This window comes from Humulus lupulus, chromosome 7 (genome assembly GCF_963169125.1).
Source record: "Humulus lupulus chromosome 7, drHumLupu1.1, whole genome shotgun sequence".
Classification (NCBI taxonomy): domain Eukaryota; kingdom Viridiplantae; phylum Streptophyta; class Magnoliopsida; order Rosales; family Cannabaceae; genus Humulus; species Humulus lupulus.
In genome coordinates this window covers 60,399,279-60,417,698 of record NC_084799.1, presented here as the reverse complement: position 1 = coordinate 60,417,698, position 18,420 = coordinate 60,399,279, and the positions used below count along the sequence as shown (strand labels likewise).

Here is an 18,420-nt window from a genome sequence, read left to right as displayed (position 1 = left end):
TATAATATCAACAACGATCATAATAATCATCCAGGACTATCAGTCCAACAAACAGGTGACAATAGCCAAAAGTCACAGTAATGAGCAACGCTCCCTCTAGCCATGTGAAGATAGGGTCACCAGGGCTTAATCGATAAGTGTTTCACTCATAAGTTTGTTCAGGACAGGTGCATGGTGATTGGTCACCAACATAACCTTCCTCACGACTCTAGAGCCGAAACTATGGACAACGTCCCTTAGCCACGTGACAAACGGTCACCAGGGTCATATACCTTGGCTATAGTCATCTGGTCGTAGACCAGGCAAGCGCTTGTAAGTTTCTTCGACCTTAGGTCGGTCTCGCATTAATGCCATAGAGCCACTCAATGCGTGATCATCGACTTTAGAGTCGGTCCCTGACTAGTCAGTGTCTTTAACAGGTGATTAGCAATCATTAGCATTTGATATGCAATCCACGTTCACATATAACAAACAACATGCCTCAATATCAAACCATGCATGTCATATACCTGTACAGGGTGCAACTGTGTCCATACACTGTTTTCTTACCTCAAGTTTGAGCGAGAAGTATGATAAAGACGACCCCTAAGAACGATCGGTCTTTTAGTTCCTTAGCGGTTACCTAATCACAACCAATTATAACCTCCATTAATGAGAATCCACAATAATAGGGTCTTAACCCAAGCACCACCCTCGGGACCTCGAAACATGCCCACACGGTGAGTAGAATCGATCCCGGGCCTTAAGGATTGAAACCCCAAGTCAAAAACCCTTAAAAACACTCAAAACGGGGTTTGGAAGGAACAGGGTAGCGCTACAGCGCTCAACCCCTAGCGCTACAGCGCTATACTCAGAACCGCCCAAGTGCCAGAAACCCTCCTGAGGAGCGCTATAGCGCCCTAGGGTGGGCGCTGTAGCGCTACCTCCAGCCCAGAACACCCCTGAACCGATCTTCTTCATCTCCTTCGATTCTAACTCGATTCCCAAGCTTCCAAAGCCTATTCTTGATGCCAAGTAAACCCAAAAAACATCCCAACACATCCCAAACATCACAAGCATGGGAACCCTAGCCAAAACTCCCAACAAAACCCATGAATTCACCCTAGAAAACTCAGCTGCAAAACAAAACTAAAACAGAGCAAACCAGAGAAACTATGGTTAGAAACTTACCCAAAGCTTGGCTTATGAAGCTCTTAAATGATGGAACACAATCCCAAACTCCCAAGGCTTGCTTCCCAAGCTAGAATCCTCAAAGTTGGCTCAAAAACCACAAAGAGCAGAGAGAAAAAGAAGGTACGGGAGAACTCTCAAAGATACTCTGTTTTTCCATCACCTTTTTCTGCTAAATAAGGTTATATCTATCCTAGGGGTGAAATGACCATTTTACCCCTAGGTCAATTAATGGTTTCTAAAGACTCCCAAGGGCAGTTTTGGTACTTTCTTCCTAACTCGTTAATCATAATTAACACTCTCCAATTCCCGTTATTCTCAATAATCTCAAACACCAATAATTCACATCCCGTTACCCTTTATCTCCCGGTAACGCTCTAATCATCAAAATCACCCCGAGACTCAAACCAAGTCCCAACACTTAAACCCGCTGTGATTAAACCGCTAATCAATAATCTACGATCGTCTCATGTCGAACAGCTCGAACAAACCCACATCATAATGTGGTCTCAACATATATCACCGACATGCATACAATTAACATTATATTATAATATAATTCTCATAAACGTACATAAACACGTTTAACAACATAATTAAGCAATTATGGCCCTCCCGCCTACTAATCCAGCCGTTAAACCACATTAGGGAATCCGGGGCATTACATAGACCATCATAAGCAGCATATGTTTCTATTTGTCAATCCTAATGTCGTGGCCACTCAAACAACTCGAGAAATTGATCGTGTTGATCGTTTGTTTAAGCAATTCGCTAGGTTATGTTCAAAAAAACAATTCATGATTACTCCTTGGAACCATGGGTTAGTATAACTATATATTATATTCTTTAATAAGTATGATATTGGCATTACTAAATAGTAGTTGATCTAATCTTATGTTTCGTATGAAGCGACCATTGGATGTTGGTACTATTGGCTCCTGATGCATATCACATTCGTTTTTTGGATTCGGTTAACGCACCAATGTCCAATCGTCCACAAATTGGAGAAACAATCCTTGATGCTTATGCCAAATACTTCAGGGCTAACAAACAATCAATCCCAAGTGAAGTGAATTACCGAAATCCATTGGTATGTTTTTACAAATTTTAATTTTAGTTTATACTTTGAATATTCAAATTGTATCAAGTTATTAGTATAATTACTTAAAATTTTAATTATTAGTGTCCACAACAACCAAGTAACAAGGAATGTGGATATTACATAATGAGAATGATGAAGGACTTGGTTCAATCTAACAATCGGTCTACCTATTTGAATGAAACGGTATGTAAACTATGTATCAAATATTATTAATATTAAACTTACACATTTTGTCACTTTAATTAATATATATATTATTATTTTTTTGCAGCTCAATAACAAAAGACCATATTCACAATCAAAAATTGATGAGATGCGAGAAGAATGGGCCAAAGATATGCTACCGTTCATCCAAAATCATCAAATTTAGGCCCCTAGGCTTTTTATTGTTGTTGAATAAATCAGCTTTCCCATTTTATTGAATATATGGAAGACTATAGTTTCAACCTTTTTTTTTTTTTAAAAAAAAGAAAAAAATTGTAGACTTTTTCTTTTTGTTATTATAGGTGTCAACATCTAGCCATAGAGTGCAATATTTGTTATTTTGATTATGTGAAAATATTTGCAATTACTGTTTTTTCTATTAATATTTAGCTAAAAAATATTTTCTATTTAATGAAATATTTTAATTTAAGTAATTATTAAATATATATTATTTATTAATAAAAAATTAATTATTATTATGAAATATATAATTAATATATTATTATTATTAGTTTTATTTAAATAATAATAATAATAATAATAATAATAATAATAATTAAAACTGATAAAATAAAAGGGGTACACATTTAAGGTCGCCCAAAGGGCGTCATCAAATGGAGGTATATAATGTCACTCAGTGGGTGACATTAAGTTTTATTTAAATAATAATAATAATAGTTAAAACTGATAAAATGCCCCATTTAAGGTCGCCCAAAGGGCGTCATCAAATTGAAAAGAAAAAAAAAAGTAAAAAACGCATTTTCTCCTTAATTTATCATGTCCAATTTTGTTGGTCATTAAAAATGCACATTTAATGTCTCCTGCTATAATGACCAACATTGTAGGGACATTAAAAATATTTCATCACCAACAAAAAATGTCATTAATGACCCTTTTTGTAGTAGTGCAATGGTAAACAAAACATGCTACAAGTCTATTATTTTTAAAACGATAGAAGTAAGACGCATGAAATTATCGTTTTAAACGCTGCATTTACGCAACGTTCCCACGTATGCATGTTACATGCAAATTCACTTTTACGTCCAAAATTATGTCTATTATACAACCATGTAGTTTTTATAGAAAGATCATGCATGCAATATAGGTAGAATGAGCATTATTCTTTTATGACCTTATGTGTAATTAAGCATATTTGTATGTTGTGTGTAACTCCTACCATGTGTGCATGGCCCATGCACACATGAGCTATATGAGAGGGCAACATAGTAATTATGTGAAGCTAAGGAATGTCGTTTTGATTATGGTATAGGCTCGTTGATAAGTTGTGGTTTTACTTAGCATGGACCTGAAGTAAGGAAGTTAGATAGAATTTATGATTATTATATTATGAATGGTAAGGCTGTTCTATGAATGAAATGTTATGAATTATGAATGCCATAATCTGATGATATGTTGGCTTGTATGATATGAATGGATGTTAGCGTGATGAACGCGACACATCAAAATGGGTTGCTAATGATAAGAAGACGTAACCCGAGTTACTAAGGATATGAAGACGTAACTCCATGGGCGGACGTGCCGAGGTTATTCAAGGACCAGAGACTTTTGTTTACCTCAAATGGTGGCATGGACAAGTTATCGGGCCATGTTCACAAGGAATTGTTTATGAGTATGTTATGATGTTTGGTGATGTTTATGATTTTGTTATGATGTTTATGATATGATGGTGGCATTATGTTGACGTGAATATATTTATGTTTATGATATTGGTGCCAAGTTTATGATGATGCTATGATGTATAAAGATGAATGCTAGTGTTTGTAATTTGTTGTATCTTACTTGCTTGTTGTTTGTACTTCCTTACTGGGCTTTTAGCTCACCGCCCTTACTTTCCCTTCCAGGTAGCAAATAGGTTTCTCTAAGGTACGCGTGGTGATGTGTGGAGTTCTATCGTCGTGGTGTGTATGGCGTGAGGGCATCCTATGGACAACAAAAGATCAATTAAAAATGCCATTTTTAATAATGTTATGTTTTATGAGACTTTTTAAACTTATCAGTGGGACTTGAATTATTGGTTGTTTTAGAACTTTGCATAAAAACTGATATTTTCTTTTAAAATTATTGGGCCCAACTTGCATGTTTTAAGCAAGACCCCACTGAAACCTTTATAATAAGTGGCTTTCTTTTATAAACCAATGAAAATGTGAATGTTTTATTAAGTACTAGTCTAGGGCATTTTACATCCCCCAATAACCTTGTACGTTCGCGGGCAAAACGTTACTTCCAGTGGTTGTCTATTTTTCTGTCGCCTGTCATCTAGATCTTTTCCAATAGCTACACCACGACCCTTTCTCGTAGTTGGGATTCCTGTATTTTTTTTATTAACAATACAGAGAATATTAGTATATACAGGATAAAAATATTTGAGTGAATAAAAGAAAAAAAAATTATCTGACTCACATGAAGTCGGGATCCTAGTAGAATCCGGTGGATGATCACTTCCAGCGTCTCCACCATGGGCTCTAGCCACATCGGCTAACCTATCTATTTTAATATTCAATTCTTATATATAATTAATTTTATTGACTATTATTTTAATTGATTAGGTACTTTGAAACATGCTATTTGGGAACAAACTTTTTATTTCTCAATATGTATAATACTTTTACAGAGATACAAACTAAGTAGAATAGTCACTACCATCACTAATTACATCAACATATATCAGGCACACATTATCAGTGTTATAATTAGTAAGGTCGACAAGCAATTCATCCTCATCTTCTGCTTCTTCTACGTTGTCGGCCATATCGTCTTCATCATCATTAATAAATCCATCATCATCCTGAACAACTGAAGAAGGTCGATGGGGCGTGTTGACTTGGATCGCTGGTGCATCAAATTGCTGAACAACCAACTCTCCGAGATCCACAGTCAAAACAAAATTCGATGAGTTGGTGTTATGTACAACATCAACACCAGTAATCATATCTGAAGTGTCTGGAAATCCCAAAAATGGCCGATGATTCACTTCTTGGGCAACTGTTCAATCTAGTCCTCTAACGGGATCATCGATGTAGAATACCTGTTTCACTTTGCTAGCTGTTGACGGTGAAATCTCGTCAACGATATAAGGTTAGGAAACTAAGACTATATTGCCAAAGGTATCTCAGAAGAAAAGATGGAGAAAACTTGAAAGAGTAAATATGTAGAACTCCAATGGAGTCGAAAATGTATATTACTTAACAGCCTTAGCATACAATCAATTTTTCCAACCCCTTTTCTAGAGGGGTGATGATCTATTTATACTGGAGCTCTAATGGCTCCTCATACATTGTGGTCCCAGGGGACAAGATTGTGCATAGGTACATTGTCAGGGTAGTGGCATAGGTTGTGGTGGAGCAGAAGGTTATGGTGTCGGCCTGGTACATAGTCAGAGGTATGCATGTAGTGCTTCCACTCTCTGTACAAATTCGTACCTCCACTACTTGTAGGACACAGATGTAAGAGTCATGCCTTTGCCCTTTTTCAGGGTTGTACATCCCGAGCTTGTACATTTATCTCATCCCTAGTGGTCCCCTTTACATAAATATCTTCTCTAGGTATCTTTATATTTTAGTAAGTGTCGATCCATACTTCTTTTATCCCGTCCTTACCTCCAGGTAGGAGGCCTGGAAATAGGCATGTACGAGGCTTGGGGATGGGTCTCACAAGGCAAGACCCTTGGTGCCTAAGCAAGTATCCAGGCATGACTTGGGCATTCAAGAGGCATGGGGATGGGTCTCACAAGGCAAGACCCTTGGTGCCTAGCGTGGTGAGGTGTGTCTTGCTGTGCGAGGCATTGGCGCGCATCTGGGTCGCGAGGTGCGCGGGTGAGGGCAGCCTCGCATTGTGAGACCCTTGTGGCCTTGGCAGGCGCATGCGGGGGAAGGGCAGCCTCGCATAGTGAGACCCTTGTGGCCTTGGCAGGCGCATGCGGGGGAAGGGTAGCCTCGCATGCGGGGGAAGGGTAGCCTCGCATAGTGAGACCCTTGTGGCCTTGGCAGGTGCATGCGGGGGAAGGGTAGCCTCGCATAGTGAGACCCTTGTGGCCTTGGCAGGCACATGCGGGGGAAGGGTAGCCTCGCATAGTGAGACCCTTGTGGCCTTGGCAGGCGCATGCAGGGGAAGGGTACCCTCGCATGCGGGGGAAGGGTACCCTCGCATAGTGAGACCCTTGTGGCCTTGGCAGGCGCATGCGGGGGAAGGGTAGCCTCGCATGCGGGGGAAGGGTAGCCTCGCATAGTGAGACCCTTGGTGCCTTGCTAGGCATGCGCGGGGGAAGGGTAGCCTCGCATGCGGGGGAAGGGTAGCCTCGCATGCGGGGGAAGGGCAGCCTCGCATAGTGAGACCCTTGTGGCCTTGGCAGATGCATGCGGGGGAAGGGTAGCCTCGCATAGTGAGACCCTTAATGCCTTGCCAGGCATGCGTGGGGGAAGGGTAGCCTCACATGCGGGGGAAGGGTAGCCTCGCATGCGGGGGAAGGGCAGCCTCGCATAGTGACACCCTTGTGGCCTTGGAAGGCGCATGCAGGGGAAGGTTAGCCTCGCATAGTGAGACCCTTGTGGACTTGGCAGGCGCATGCGGGGGAAGGGTAGCCTCGCATGCGGGGGAAGGGTAGCCTCGCATGCGGGGGAAGGGTAGCCTCGCATAGTGAGACCCTTGTGGCCTTGGAAGGCGCATGCAGGGGAAGGGTACCCTCGCATGCGGGGGAAGGGTAGCCTCGCATAGTGAGACCCTTGTGGCCTTGGCAGGTGCATGCGGGGGAAGGGTAGCCTCGCATAGTGAGACCCTTGATGCCTTGCCAGGCATGCGTGGGGGAAGGGTAGCCTCGCATGCGGGGGAAGGGCAGCCTCGCATAGTGACACCCTTGTGGCCTTGGAAGGCGCATGCGGGGGAAGGTTAGCCTCGCATAGTGAGACCCTTGATGCCTTGCCAGGCATGCGCGGGGGAAGGGAAGCCTTGCACAACGAGGCCCCTTAGGTCCTTTTGGGCATTTTCGCTAAGGGCTTCTATGCGACATGGGTCTCGCGTGGGGCAAGGTATTGGGCTGCTTTGCTTGCCCGAGGCTAATTGAGGGTAGCCCTCAATTTTTCTCTTGAGTGTTGACAATGGCTCTGGTCAATTTTTGGCATTCACACTAGCTAGTATGAACAGTTCATCTTTATACCATTCACCGTTGACGTTGATACTAGTGATATTATTTTCAGAGATTGTTTTCTTCTTCTTCGAGTCTGTATCGAACCATTTACATCGAAATAATACCACTGAATAACACCACTAAAAGACAATTGGAGTATTTCTTCAAGTTGTTTGTAATATTTAAAATCTTATGTTCCAGCAACACACTCTCCACTATTTGGTGTAGTTCGATTTTGATCTCGATTGTATGAAACAAATTGAACTTTATTCACTATACATGCTTGATAGGAGTAGGCCAATAGATCTGACCTAGATGCTAAAGATAGCAATTCATCAGCATGCTCTATTGAGCCGAGCTGGTGCAAGTCATATATCTAATAATAAAGAAATATATTAGAATGAGAATGTGATTTTTAGTAAACAATATGCTAAGTACAAGTTACATTCTTATGAAACCATGAACGAAACTCTTTCTTTTGTGTCAATTTATGATTAGCAGCAAGATCTCTTTGTAGCACCACAGTTAGGTGTTCCCTTTTAATTAATTAGCAATGCCAATTATCCAATATGAGCCACTCAACTTTATTCTGAGTATATTGAACAAAGAAGAATGTGAAAATTAATGTTGCACTTACTCTAAATATGTTGGAAAAACAATCTGAGTGCACAACAAAAATGGCGTGGTTGGCCCAGTTTATAAAGCACAAAAAATTTTCCGTCTCTCATATAAACAATTTATATGTTCAAGAAAACATCCAGACAAAAATATTAATGAGCAATATTATTAATCATGCATCATATATATAAATATACACATACTTATATATATATCATATGCATATGTATACAAATATTCCAGAACAAAAATATTTATCTCTTGAAGCTTATCAAGTGTCCTTGAGTATTTTCGTATATATATCGATCTACCTAACCAATGTTTTGAGTACTCAAACCATGATCTTCCGAAGTGTTCTCTACACCTCAAGATGTGTGAGGGCACATAGATAACATGGGTTTGTAATTAGAACTCACAAGTATATCTCAACACATGAGAACTTGGATTATGGCTTGAGAAATGTTAGAATAAAAGAAGAAGATGACAATTTCTTATCTGACAAATTCTGAAACTTTTCTGAATTCTTACTCTTTTTCTTCTTCTTGTTATTACATAATATACAGAGATTATATATTACCTCATTATTCCTAATAATAATAATAGTAATATATTAATAATTTCATAATGATGAAAAGAATTGATTGAGGTAAATATCTAACTTACTGTAAAAATCTATATTCAGATTATTAATTAATTAAATAAATAAAATAAAAACAATACTGATACTTTATTAGTACACTGCTACACGCATGGCACAATCCCTATATTGTGTCATGTGTGTATAGCAGTATTCCCTTTCAGGGATATTGAATTTTTCTTGTATTTATTTATTTAATTAAAAGCAATCCTTCCACAAAAAATAGTATTATCTTTTTAAGGAAAAAATCACAACCATATTTCAAAATTTAAATTATAAATAAAAAATTCAAATTCAAATTTATGATCATCATTATTATCATCTTTTTAAAATTCAATAAATCAAAAACTATTTTGACTTACCAATTTTATTTTCTCCCACTCAAATAAAAAAATTGATTTCAATAATTTATGTATTTATATATTTCAAAATTATATATTTAAATCAATAAACATATTTTCAAATATTTAATAATTAATTCCAAATTAATTATTCATCCTCAATTATCATATAATTGTTGGGGGAGAGTGAGACAACACCACCACTTTAAATAGAATCTATACAAATTTTGGATTGACAGATACTTAAAAAAGATTAAGAAAGAACATGCAAACCCAAGTAGAACAATAGTGTTCTTCAAGTTTTGATGAAGCTTCAAACCCTAAGCAAATCCACCACTTTGAAAAATCATTTGAGAAAAACCTTGAGCAAACCAAAACACAAATCAAGGCTTATACACGTTGTAGAACGCTATCCTAATACTCTATTTCCCAGCCACCATTGATGCTTGAGGCATTCTCTTGAGGAAATAAGGATTGAGATTGAACAAGCCTTCAACTCTCTAAGTCAAGCACTTTCTTGGAGAGTTCTTGGAGAAAACTAGAGATTCTTGGAGCTAGAGAAAGAGAGGGTAGAGAGAGATTGTAGAGAGTGGTTAAGTCTCTCAAATCACTGCTTTTGACCCATATATAGAGTAGGCACCATCATTAGGTCTAACCAATAGGATTAGACTCACAAAAAACGTTATTTTGAGCATTTATGTAATTCCACGTAATACAGCAAGCGACGTGTCGCCTTCTAGGGTTTCTGAAAACCCTAGCTTCCAGGCGATGTGTCGCCTCCTGGGTGGCGACTTATCGCCACCCCTTTTGACTTTGGACACTTCCAAAGGTCCAAAAAATGCTCCAAATGCCACCAAAATTTTTGGGAATCCTTAGATACTTTTATGTATCACTTTGGACCCAAATTTGAATTTTATAAGTGCCGACAATTTAAAAATCAAATTCACATCTTCATTATGTGAATTCTACTAAGTGATTATACACTACTTGTATTTTAACACTTTATCATTTGTATTTAACCAATCATAACAATCCCCCACTTGGTTAAATACAAGCCACATTCTCTAGCTTAAACAGTTTTGGTTCATAAAATGAAGTGCCTTTCAGTTTGGACTTTATCTTAGTGAAAATACCACAAAGCATTATTGAAATCATTAGTAGCTTAAAGCTTGAACCAAGTATTCCATATGATAACGTCGGTGATACCTCACACATCTCCACCACATCTTTTGTTTTCCCACTTTCTCACTTAGCACTATCATGGCCATGTGCACATATCTTCGTGGACATTCTGGGGAGTAACTCCAACTCCCATGAGAGGCGGCACCACCTCTAAGTCCACATAGGTGAAGTTCCTACAACATCTTTGCTACTTTTATAGATGTTTGTTACACTCGACTGAACTTCATTAAAATCCCTAGGCTTAACCCTAACTCGGTAGCAACAAACACTATCCATCTCCGATGGAACTCATCATAAATTTTAGTGTTGAAACTATTCACTTATCAATGACTTGTTCTTACTTGTTGAACTCTTTCCCTTGATTTGTACAAGTTGAGAGTTTGGTTTCCATCATTGGTGAATCTATTCTTCTAGGAGTTTCAATCCCATCCCTTTTTAAGTAGAACTTACTAACCTTCTCATAAGAGGTTTTGCAAATGGATCCGCTAAGTTCTCACTTGTTTTAACATATGAGATCGAGATGATTCAACCTTGAATCAATTGTCTCACATATTCATGTCTTAGACTAATATGTCTAGACTTTCCATTATATACACTATTATATGTTCTAGCAAGTGCGGATTGGCTATGACAATGTATTGAAATTGTTGATACCATATCTGTTGTTAAAGGAATATCCATCATGAGATTCCTAAGCCACTCGACCTCTTTGTCGGTTGTCGCTAAAGCTATGAACTCCACTTCCATGGTTGAGTGTTATATACAAGTTTACTTCTTGGATTCCCATGAGATTGCACCTCCTCCAAGAGTAAACACCCAACTGGTAGTGGAGAGATAATCTCTCATTCCCGATATCTAATTAGCATCGGAATATCCTTCAAGTATCTTTGGAGAGTTTGTATAGTGAAGACTATATTCTTTGGTACCCTTAAGATAACCAAGTATTCTCTCAATAGCTTTCCAATGCTTGATACTCAAATTGCTAGTAAATCTACTAAGTTTACTAACCGCATATGCAATATTCGCTCTTGTGCAATGAGCGGCGTACATTAGGCTACCTATTGCACTTGCATATTCTAATTGAGCCACTGCTCTTCCTTCATTCTTTTCAAACTTCATGTTTGAATCAAATGGTGTATGTGCCTCTTTGATTTTGAGATGACTAAATTTGTCGAGCATTTTCTCAACATAGTGGGTTTGACTTAACACAAAACCCCCACTATTCCTTCTAACTTTGATACCTAGAGTGGTATCCACCTCTCCAAGGTCTTTCATTTTATATTTAGAAGATAGAAACCTCTTCGTTTCCATTATTCATTTCATGTCATTACTCAAAATTAACATATCATCTACATGTAGGCATACAAGTATGATATAGTCACCACAAGTCATTGAATATAAGCACTCATCTGCATTGTTATGTCTAAATCCATTAGAAATGATGAGTTTATCAAATTTCTGATGCAATTTTTTTGGAGCTTGTTTCAAACCATATAATTATTTGACAAGTCTACACGCTTTATGTTCATTTCCTTGAAGAAAAAAACCTTCTGGTTGTTCCATATAGACCTCCTCGAGATCCCCATTTAGGAATGTCATTTTGACATCCATTTGGTGAACATAAAGGTTGTATATAGATGATAAGGAAAACAACAATATTATAGAAGTAGTTCTTGCTACTGGTGCATATGTGTCAAAGTAATCTATTCCCTCTCTTTGTTTGAAACCTTTGGCTACTAACCTAGCCTTGAATGTTTGTATGGTGCCATCGGTATGGTATTTCTTTCTAAATACTCATTTTCACCCAATTGGTTTGGACCCCTTTGGAAGTTCAACCAATTCCCAAGTGTGGTTTGACACAATTGAATCCATTTCATCATTAATTGACTCCTACCAAAAAGCGGAGTCCCTTGAGGACATTGCTTCCTTGAAAGTTTTGGGATCATCTTCTACTTGAAGTACTATTGGATGTTTCCAAGTAACTTCCTTATTATCACCTTCAACAAGGTATATTGTCTCTATTAGAGAACACTTCTCATTTGATCCCAAATCTTTAAGCCTTTGGCTCCTTTTAGGCAATTGAGGTTGCTTACCAACTATTCTAGGAGTCTCCTCTTGAGACTCTCTAGTTTGAGTTGATTCTAACTTCTTGTCATCGCATGACATGTTCTCAAAGAACTCAACCTCTCTAGATTCAATTATTACATTAGACTCCAAGTCTAATAATCTACAAGCTTTTCTATTTTGGGCATAGCCCATAAATGCGCATCTTATATCTCTTGGACCCAACTTGGTTCTTTTAAGATCGGTGCTCTTGCAATAAGCAAGATACCCCCACACTTTAAGATAACCAATGTTTGGTTTCTTTCATCTCCATAACTCATAAGGAGATTTATTATTTTTTTCATGGAAATACGATTCAAAATATGACAAGCGGATAACAAGGCTTCACCCCACAAACTAAAATTCAATTTAGAATGTAATAGCATAGCATTAATCATCTCAATAAATGTTCTATTCTTTCTTTCAGCTATATCATTTTGTTGTGGAGTATAAGGGGTTGTACATTCATGAATTATTCCATGTTCTTCACAAAACAAGTTAAATTCATTTGAAAAATATTCACCACCCTTATCACTTCTAAGTATATTAATTTTCCTTTCAAGTTGATTTTCAACTTCTGCTTTATACACTTTAAACTCATCAAATGCTTCATCTTTATTTTTAAGCAAATATACATACGTGAACCTACAATAATCATCAATGAAAGTAATAAAATATATACTTCCTCCTCTAGTCCACATTCCATTAAGTTCACATAAATCACTATGTATCAAATCTAACAACTTAAAGTTTCTAACACTAGGAAAAGGTTTCTTTACCATTTTAGATTTAACACATAATTCACATTTTTCATCTTCAAGATTATCACAATCAATTAATCCACATTTGACAGCCCTTTTAATTGTACTAAATCCTATATGTGCAACTCTAACATGTCACAAAGAAATAGAATTTGAGTCAAGCATATAACAAGAAGAAGAAATTTTATTGGTCACATGGTCAATTGATAAATGAGTTTTAGACTCATTTATCTATGGGTTTTTTAGGAAAAATATTAGGTGTTTGTTTTGTTTTGTTCTATTTTACGTTTGTTTTTGTATGTTTTTAGGTGTCGAAGGACTTAGGTGAGTTAGGTGTGGAAATATGGTGGAAACATCGACAAAATGACAAAAATTGGTGGAAAACATGTTTCGGAGCACTTCCTGCGACCGCAGGAAGTGTGTCTTGCGGCCGCAACTTCAGAGGGTTTTCTGCATTTCTAGAGCATTCCCGCGACCGCAGGATACGTCTACAAATGGAAAAAATGCAGATTTTTAATTAAGGGCGTTTTAGTCATTTCATGTTTAACAAAACACTAATTAGGTTTAAATGACGATAAATGAGAGGGAAGGAGGCACTTTTTTGATATCTGGACTAGGAGAAGAGGCTTAGGAGGCTTTGGATGAAGATTGGATTGATCATCTAGAGTTCTTTTCTTTTCTTTTCTTTTTAGTTTTAGTTTATGTTAATTTCATGTTTATGGATTTCTTAATGATAAACATGAACTAAATTTCTGTTTAGGTTTTCTAATTGACTCTCTTGAAACTCTATTATGATTTAATGCATTTATCTATTTCTTCTTCATCTGAAATCTATTCAGTTTGTGTATATTGTGTATGTAATTAATTGATCACCTTTTACATATGAATTATGAATTTGAATCAAAATCTAAAAAGTGAGATTTGAATATGCTAAAATTAAATAGACATAGATTTCAATTTAGAACGAGAGTATCAAATTGGTTTATGTGATTTATGGCTGTATTCATTGCTTCCTATTGTTTGAATTGATCATAGAAATATAGAGAATTCACATTAGGTCGAGTTTTCTATTTCTTAATTCGAATAGTTAACACTTTTGCATGCCTATCATTTCAGTGAGAAGAGTTTCAGTAGTAAGTGAATTAAAGAATAATAGAGTGGATAGTAGAGAAGATTAAGATTCCTAATTATTTTACAGTGAATTTAATCCTTGTGTTTTTGTTATTATTTGATTTCTGCAATTTTTATTTATTTCTATTTTCTTGTTTTAAAAATTCACAAATCTAGTTTTCATTAGTCAAATAGAAACTAAAAATTAATTATTTGGTAATTGATAAATCAGTCTCCGTGGGAACGATATCGGTCTTACCAGAATAAACTACAAAAGCGATTACGTATACTTGCGCAGCCTTAATTTTCGCAACAAGTTTTTGGCGCCGTTGCCGGGGATTGAAAAATTATCAATATTAAAATAGTTAATTTTATTTCTAATTTGGTTGTCTTTTAAATAATTTCTAATTTGTTTGGTTGCGGTTGTTCTATATCTCAGGTATTTTTCTTATATGCGCAGTAGAAGGGGAGTTGACAGTCCAAGTCCAATTAATCTTGAGATTGAGAAAGAGTGCAAGCGTAATAGAAAAAACAAGAGGGTTGAAAGTTCCAGTGTTGTTACAGTAGATATTAATAACAACAGTGTGGAAAACATGAGCGGGGGAGCACCACAAAATCATAATCCTGCCCGTCCAAGAGCTCTACGGGACTATGTACTCCCTACTGTCACAGGGGTACACTCATGCATCCGTCTTCCAGCAGTAGAGGCAAATAATTTTGAGATCAAGCCTTCTATATTGTAGATGGTCCAAACTGCTGTTCAATTTAGTGGCCTCCCCACTGAAGACCCCAATATGCACATAGCCAATTTCTTGGAGTTGTGTGCTACTTTCAAGATGAATGGGGTGAGTGATGATGCCATTAGATTGCGTTTGTTCCCATTCTCACTACGGGAGCGAGTGAAAAGTTGGCTGAATTCACTTGAGGCCAATACTATCACCACTTGGGATGCTCTAGCTCAGAAGTTTTTAGTGAAGTTCTTTCCACCTGATAAGGCTGCTAAACTGAGAGGGGAGATCAATAACTTCTCTCAATTTGAGGGAGAATCCTTGTATGATGCTTGGGAGAGGTTCAAGGACTTAATCAGAAAATATCCCCACCATGGTATTGAGAAGTGGATGTTGGTCCACAACTTTTACAATGGTTTGTGCGGCACCACTCGGACAATCATTGATGCAGCAGCGGGAGGAGCGTTTATGAGAAAAAGTGCTAATGAAGCTTATGAACTCTTAGAGGAGATGGCCACTAATAATTACCAATGGCCAAGTGAACGAGCGGGCAATAATAACAAGGTTGTAGGGGTTCACGAATTAGATGCAATCACAGCCTTAACTGCTCAAGTTGCGTCTCTAACTAAGCAATTGCAACAAAATACCATGTCTGCTCAGGTTGTGCAAGCCCAAGTAATGTGTGAATTGTGTGGGGGGTCTCATTCTTTTGACCAGTGCCAAGCTGTTTTAGATCCCAACAATGTTTCATTAGATCAAGCTCAAGTTCAGGAAGTGGGTAGTTTTCAGAGGCCCTACAATAACCCCTACTCTAATTCATATAACCCGGGGTGGAGGAACCATCCTAATTTTTCCTAAAGAAATAATCAAGGCCAACAACAATAGCAATCGTTTCAACCACGGTATCAGCAGCCTATGACCCAAGCTCCACCACAAGCATCAACCTCTCAACAACCTAGGCCGCCGGCTCCTACAGGGCAGCCTAGTGAATTACAGGCTGCCCTATTGACTCTCACCAATACTCAGACTCAGTTTATGACTGAGACTAGATCTTCCATCAGAAATTTGGAGATGCAAGTGGGGCAGTTGGCCAATATGTTAAATACTAGGCCTCAAGGGAATTTGCCTAGCAATATTGTGGTAAATCCTAAGGAGCAATGTCAAGCTATCAGCTTGAGGAGTGGAAAAGAAATTGAGGGTCCTTCTCTTAAGGGGACTCAAGAAAAAAAGGCTATAGAAGAGGAGAGTTATGAAAACTTGAGCCCCAAGCGGAAGAAAAGGTTACTAAAGGCCTTGCAACCTAGGAGAAGATTCAACCGGTAGTTGTTGATTCTAATGTCAAAATCCCATATCCACAACGACTTCGGAAGAATTCCCTTGAGAAACAATTCTCAAAGTTTCTTGAGGTGTTTAAAAAGCTTCACATTAACATCCCATTTGCTGAGGCTTTGGAGCAAATGCCGAGTTATGTGAAATTCATGAAAGAGATTTTATCGAAGAAGCGAAGGTTGGAAGACTTTGAGATAGTGGCACTTACTGAGGAGTGCAGTGCAATTCTACAAAGGAAGCTCCCACAAAAGCTTCAAGATCCGGGAAGTTTTACTATCCCTTGTACTATAGGGAAATTTGAATGCAAACATGCACTTTGTGATCTAGGAGCAAGTATCAATCACATGCCTCTATCTGTTTTTCGGAAGCTTGGTCTTGGTGAGGCAAAGCCTACTACTATTACTCTTCAACTCGCGGATCGATCAATCAAGCACCCAAGGGGAGTCATTGAAGATGTGTTAGTCAAGGTTGACAAGTTTATTTTTCCAACGGATTTCATTGTTCTAGATATGGAGGAGGATACAACGGTTCCCATTATTCTTGGGAGACCATTCTTGGCTACTGGGCAAGCCCTTATTGATGTGCAAAAGGGTGAGTTGAGGTTGAGAGTTTAAGGGGAAGAAGTGGTCTTTAATGTATTTAAGGCCATGTCTTATCCAAGAGCAAGTGATAGTTGCTTTAATGTTGATGTGATTGATGAGGTGGTTTCGAAAAAGAGGATTACTAATGATCCTCTTGAATTGGCTCTGGCGTTGGGTGGTGATAATAAAGAGGAGGATTTGGAGACTCATGAGTATGTGAAATGGATCAATTCTTATGGTCCATATTACAAGAAGAAATTTGAAGAATTGGGGCAAGTGCCTGAGTGCCCCATACCATCTATTGAGAAGCCTCCAGTCCTTGAGTTGAAGTCTTTACCGAAGCATCTTTGTTACGTGTACTTGGGGGAGAAAGAAACGCTGCCTGTTATTAGATCTTCATTGCTGTCAAAAGGTAAAGTAGAAAAACTTTTGAGGGTTTTGCGGGCTCATAAACGTGCTATTGGGTGGACTTTGGTTGATATTCAAGGAATTAGCCCTTCAACGGTTATGCACAGAATTCTTATGGAAGAAGATAGCAAACCCTCTATTGAAGCTCAAAGAAGGCTAAATCCCTCTATGAAGGATGTTGTTCGAAAGCAAATACTTAACTGGTTGGATGCGGGGGTAGTCTATCCTATTTCTGACAGTGCTTGGGTGAGCCCTGTTCAAGTGGTGCCTAAAAAAGGAGGAATAACTGTGGTAAAATATGAGAACAATGAACTTATCCCTACGCGTACTGTGATGGGATGGAGGATTTGTATTGACTACCGCAAGTAGAATAAGGCAACGAGGAAGGACCATTTCCCACTGCCATTTGTGGATCAGATGCTTGATAGGCTTGCAAGCCACAGTTATTATTGTTTCCTAGACGGGTATTCAGGTTACCACCAAATTTCCATCGCTCCGGAGGATCAAGAGAAGACAACATTCACCTGCCCATATGGTACCTTTGCTTTCTGAAGGATGCCTTTCGGTCTCTGTAATGCACCAGCCACTTTTCAAAGGTGCATGATGGCTATTTTCTCCGACATGGTAGAAAAAAGTATCGAAATTTTTATGGATGACTTCTCGGTGTTCGGGTCTGATTTTGATGAATGCTTGGATCACCTAGAAGCGGTTCTTAGACGCTGTGAAGAATCGAATTTGGTACTTAATTGGGAGAAGTGCCACTTTATGGTACGAGAAGGGATTGTCTTGGGACATAAAATTTCTAGTAAAGGCATTGAAGTGGATCAGGCTAAGGTTTCTACTATAGAGAATTTACCACCTCCAATTTCAGTTAAAGGAGTGAGGAGTTTCTTGGGTCATGCGGGGTTTTATCGGAGATTTATCAAAGATTTTTCCAAGGTCTCGAAGCCGTTGTCCACCTTGCTAATGAATGGGGTCCCTTTTGATTTTAATGAAGAATGTTTGA

At 38.2% G+C, this 18,420-nt stretch overlaps 2 protein-coding genes and 1 non-coding gene across 3 annotated transcripts; 2 read left to right on the top strand and 1 right to left on the bottom strand.

Moving 5' to 3' along the window:
* The first annotated feature begins 15,111 nt into the window (after positions 1–15,111).
* LOC133791756 (uncharacterized) lies at positions 15,112–15,954 on the top strand. Its single transcript, XM_062229672.1, has one exon. It carries the CDS (start codon positions 15,112–15,114, stop codon positions 15,952–15,954), a length of 843 nt encoding a protein of 280 aa, XP_062085656.1.
* On the bottom strand, positions 15,370–15,476 carry LOC133792973 (small nucleolar RNA R71). The gene has a single exon (XR_009874435.1). It is a non-coding gene; the product is annotated as a small nucleolar RNA R71 (small nucleolar RNA).
* Positions 15,955–16,574: 620 nt separating the features above from the next.
* LOC133791755 (uncharacterized) lies at positions 16,575–17,039 on the top strand. The gene has a single exon (XM_062229671.1). The coding sequence runs from the start codon at positions 16,575–16,577 to the stop codon at positions 17,037–17,039; it is 465 nt and encodes a 154-aa protein (XP_062085655.1).
* The last annotated feature ends 1,381 nt before the right edge of the window (positions 17,040–18,420 follow it).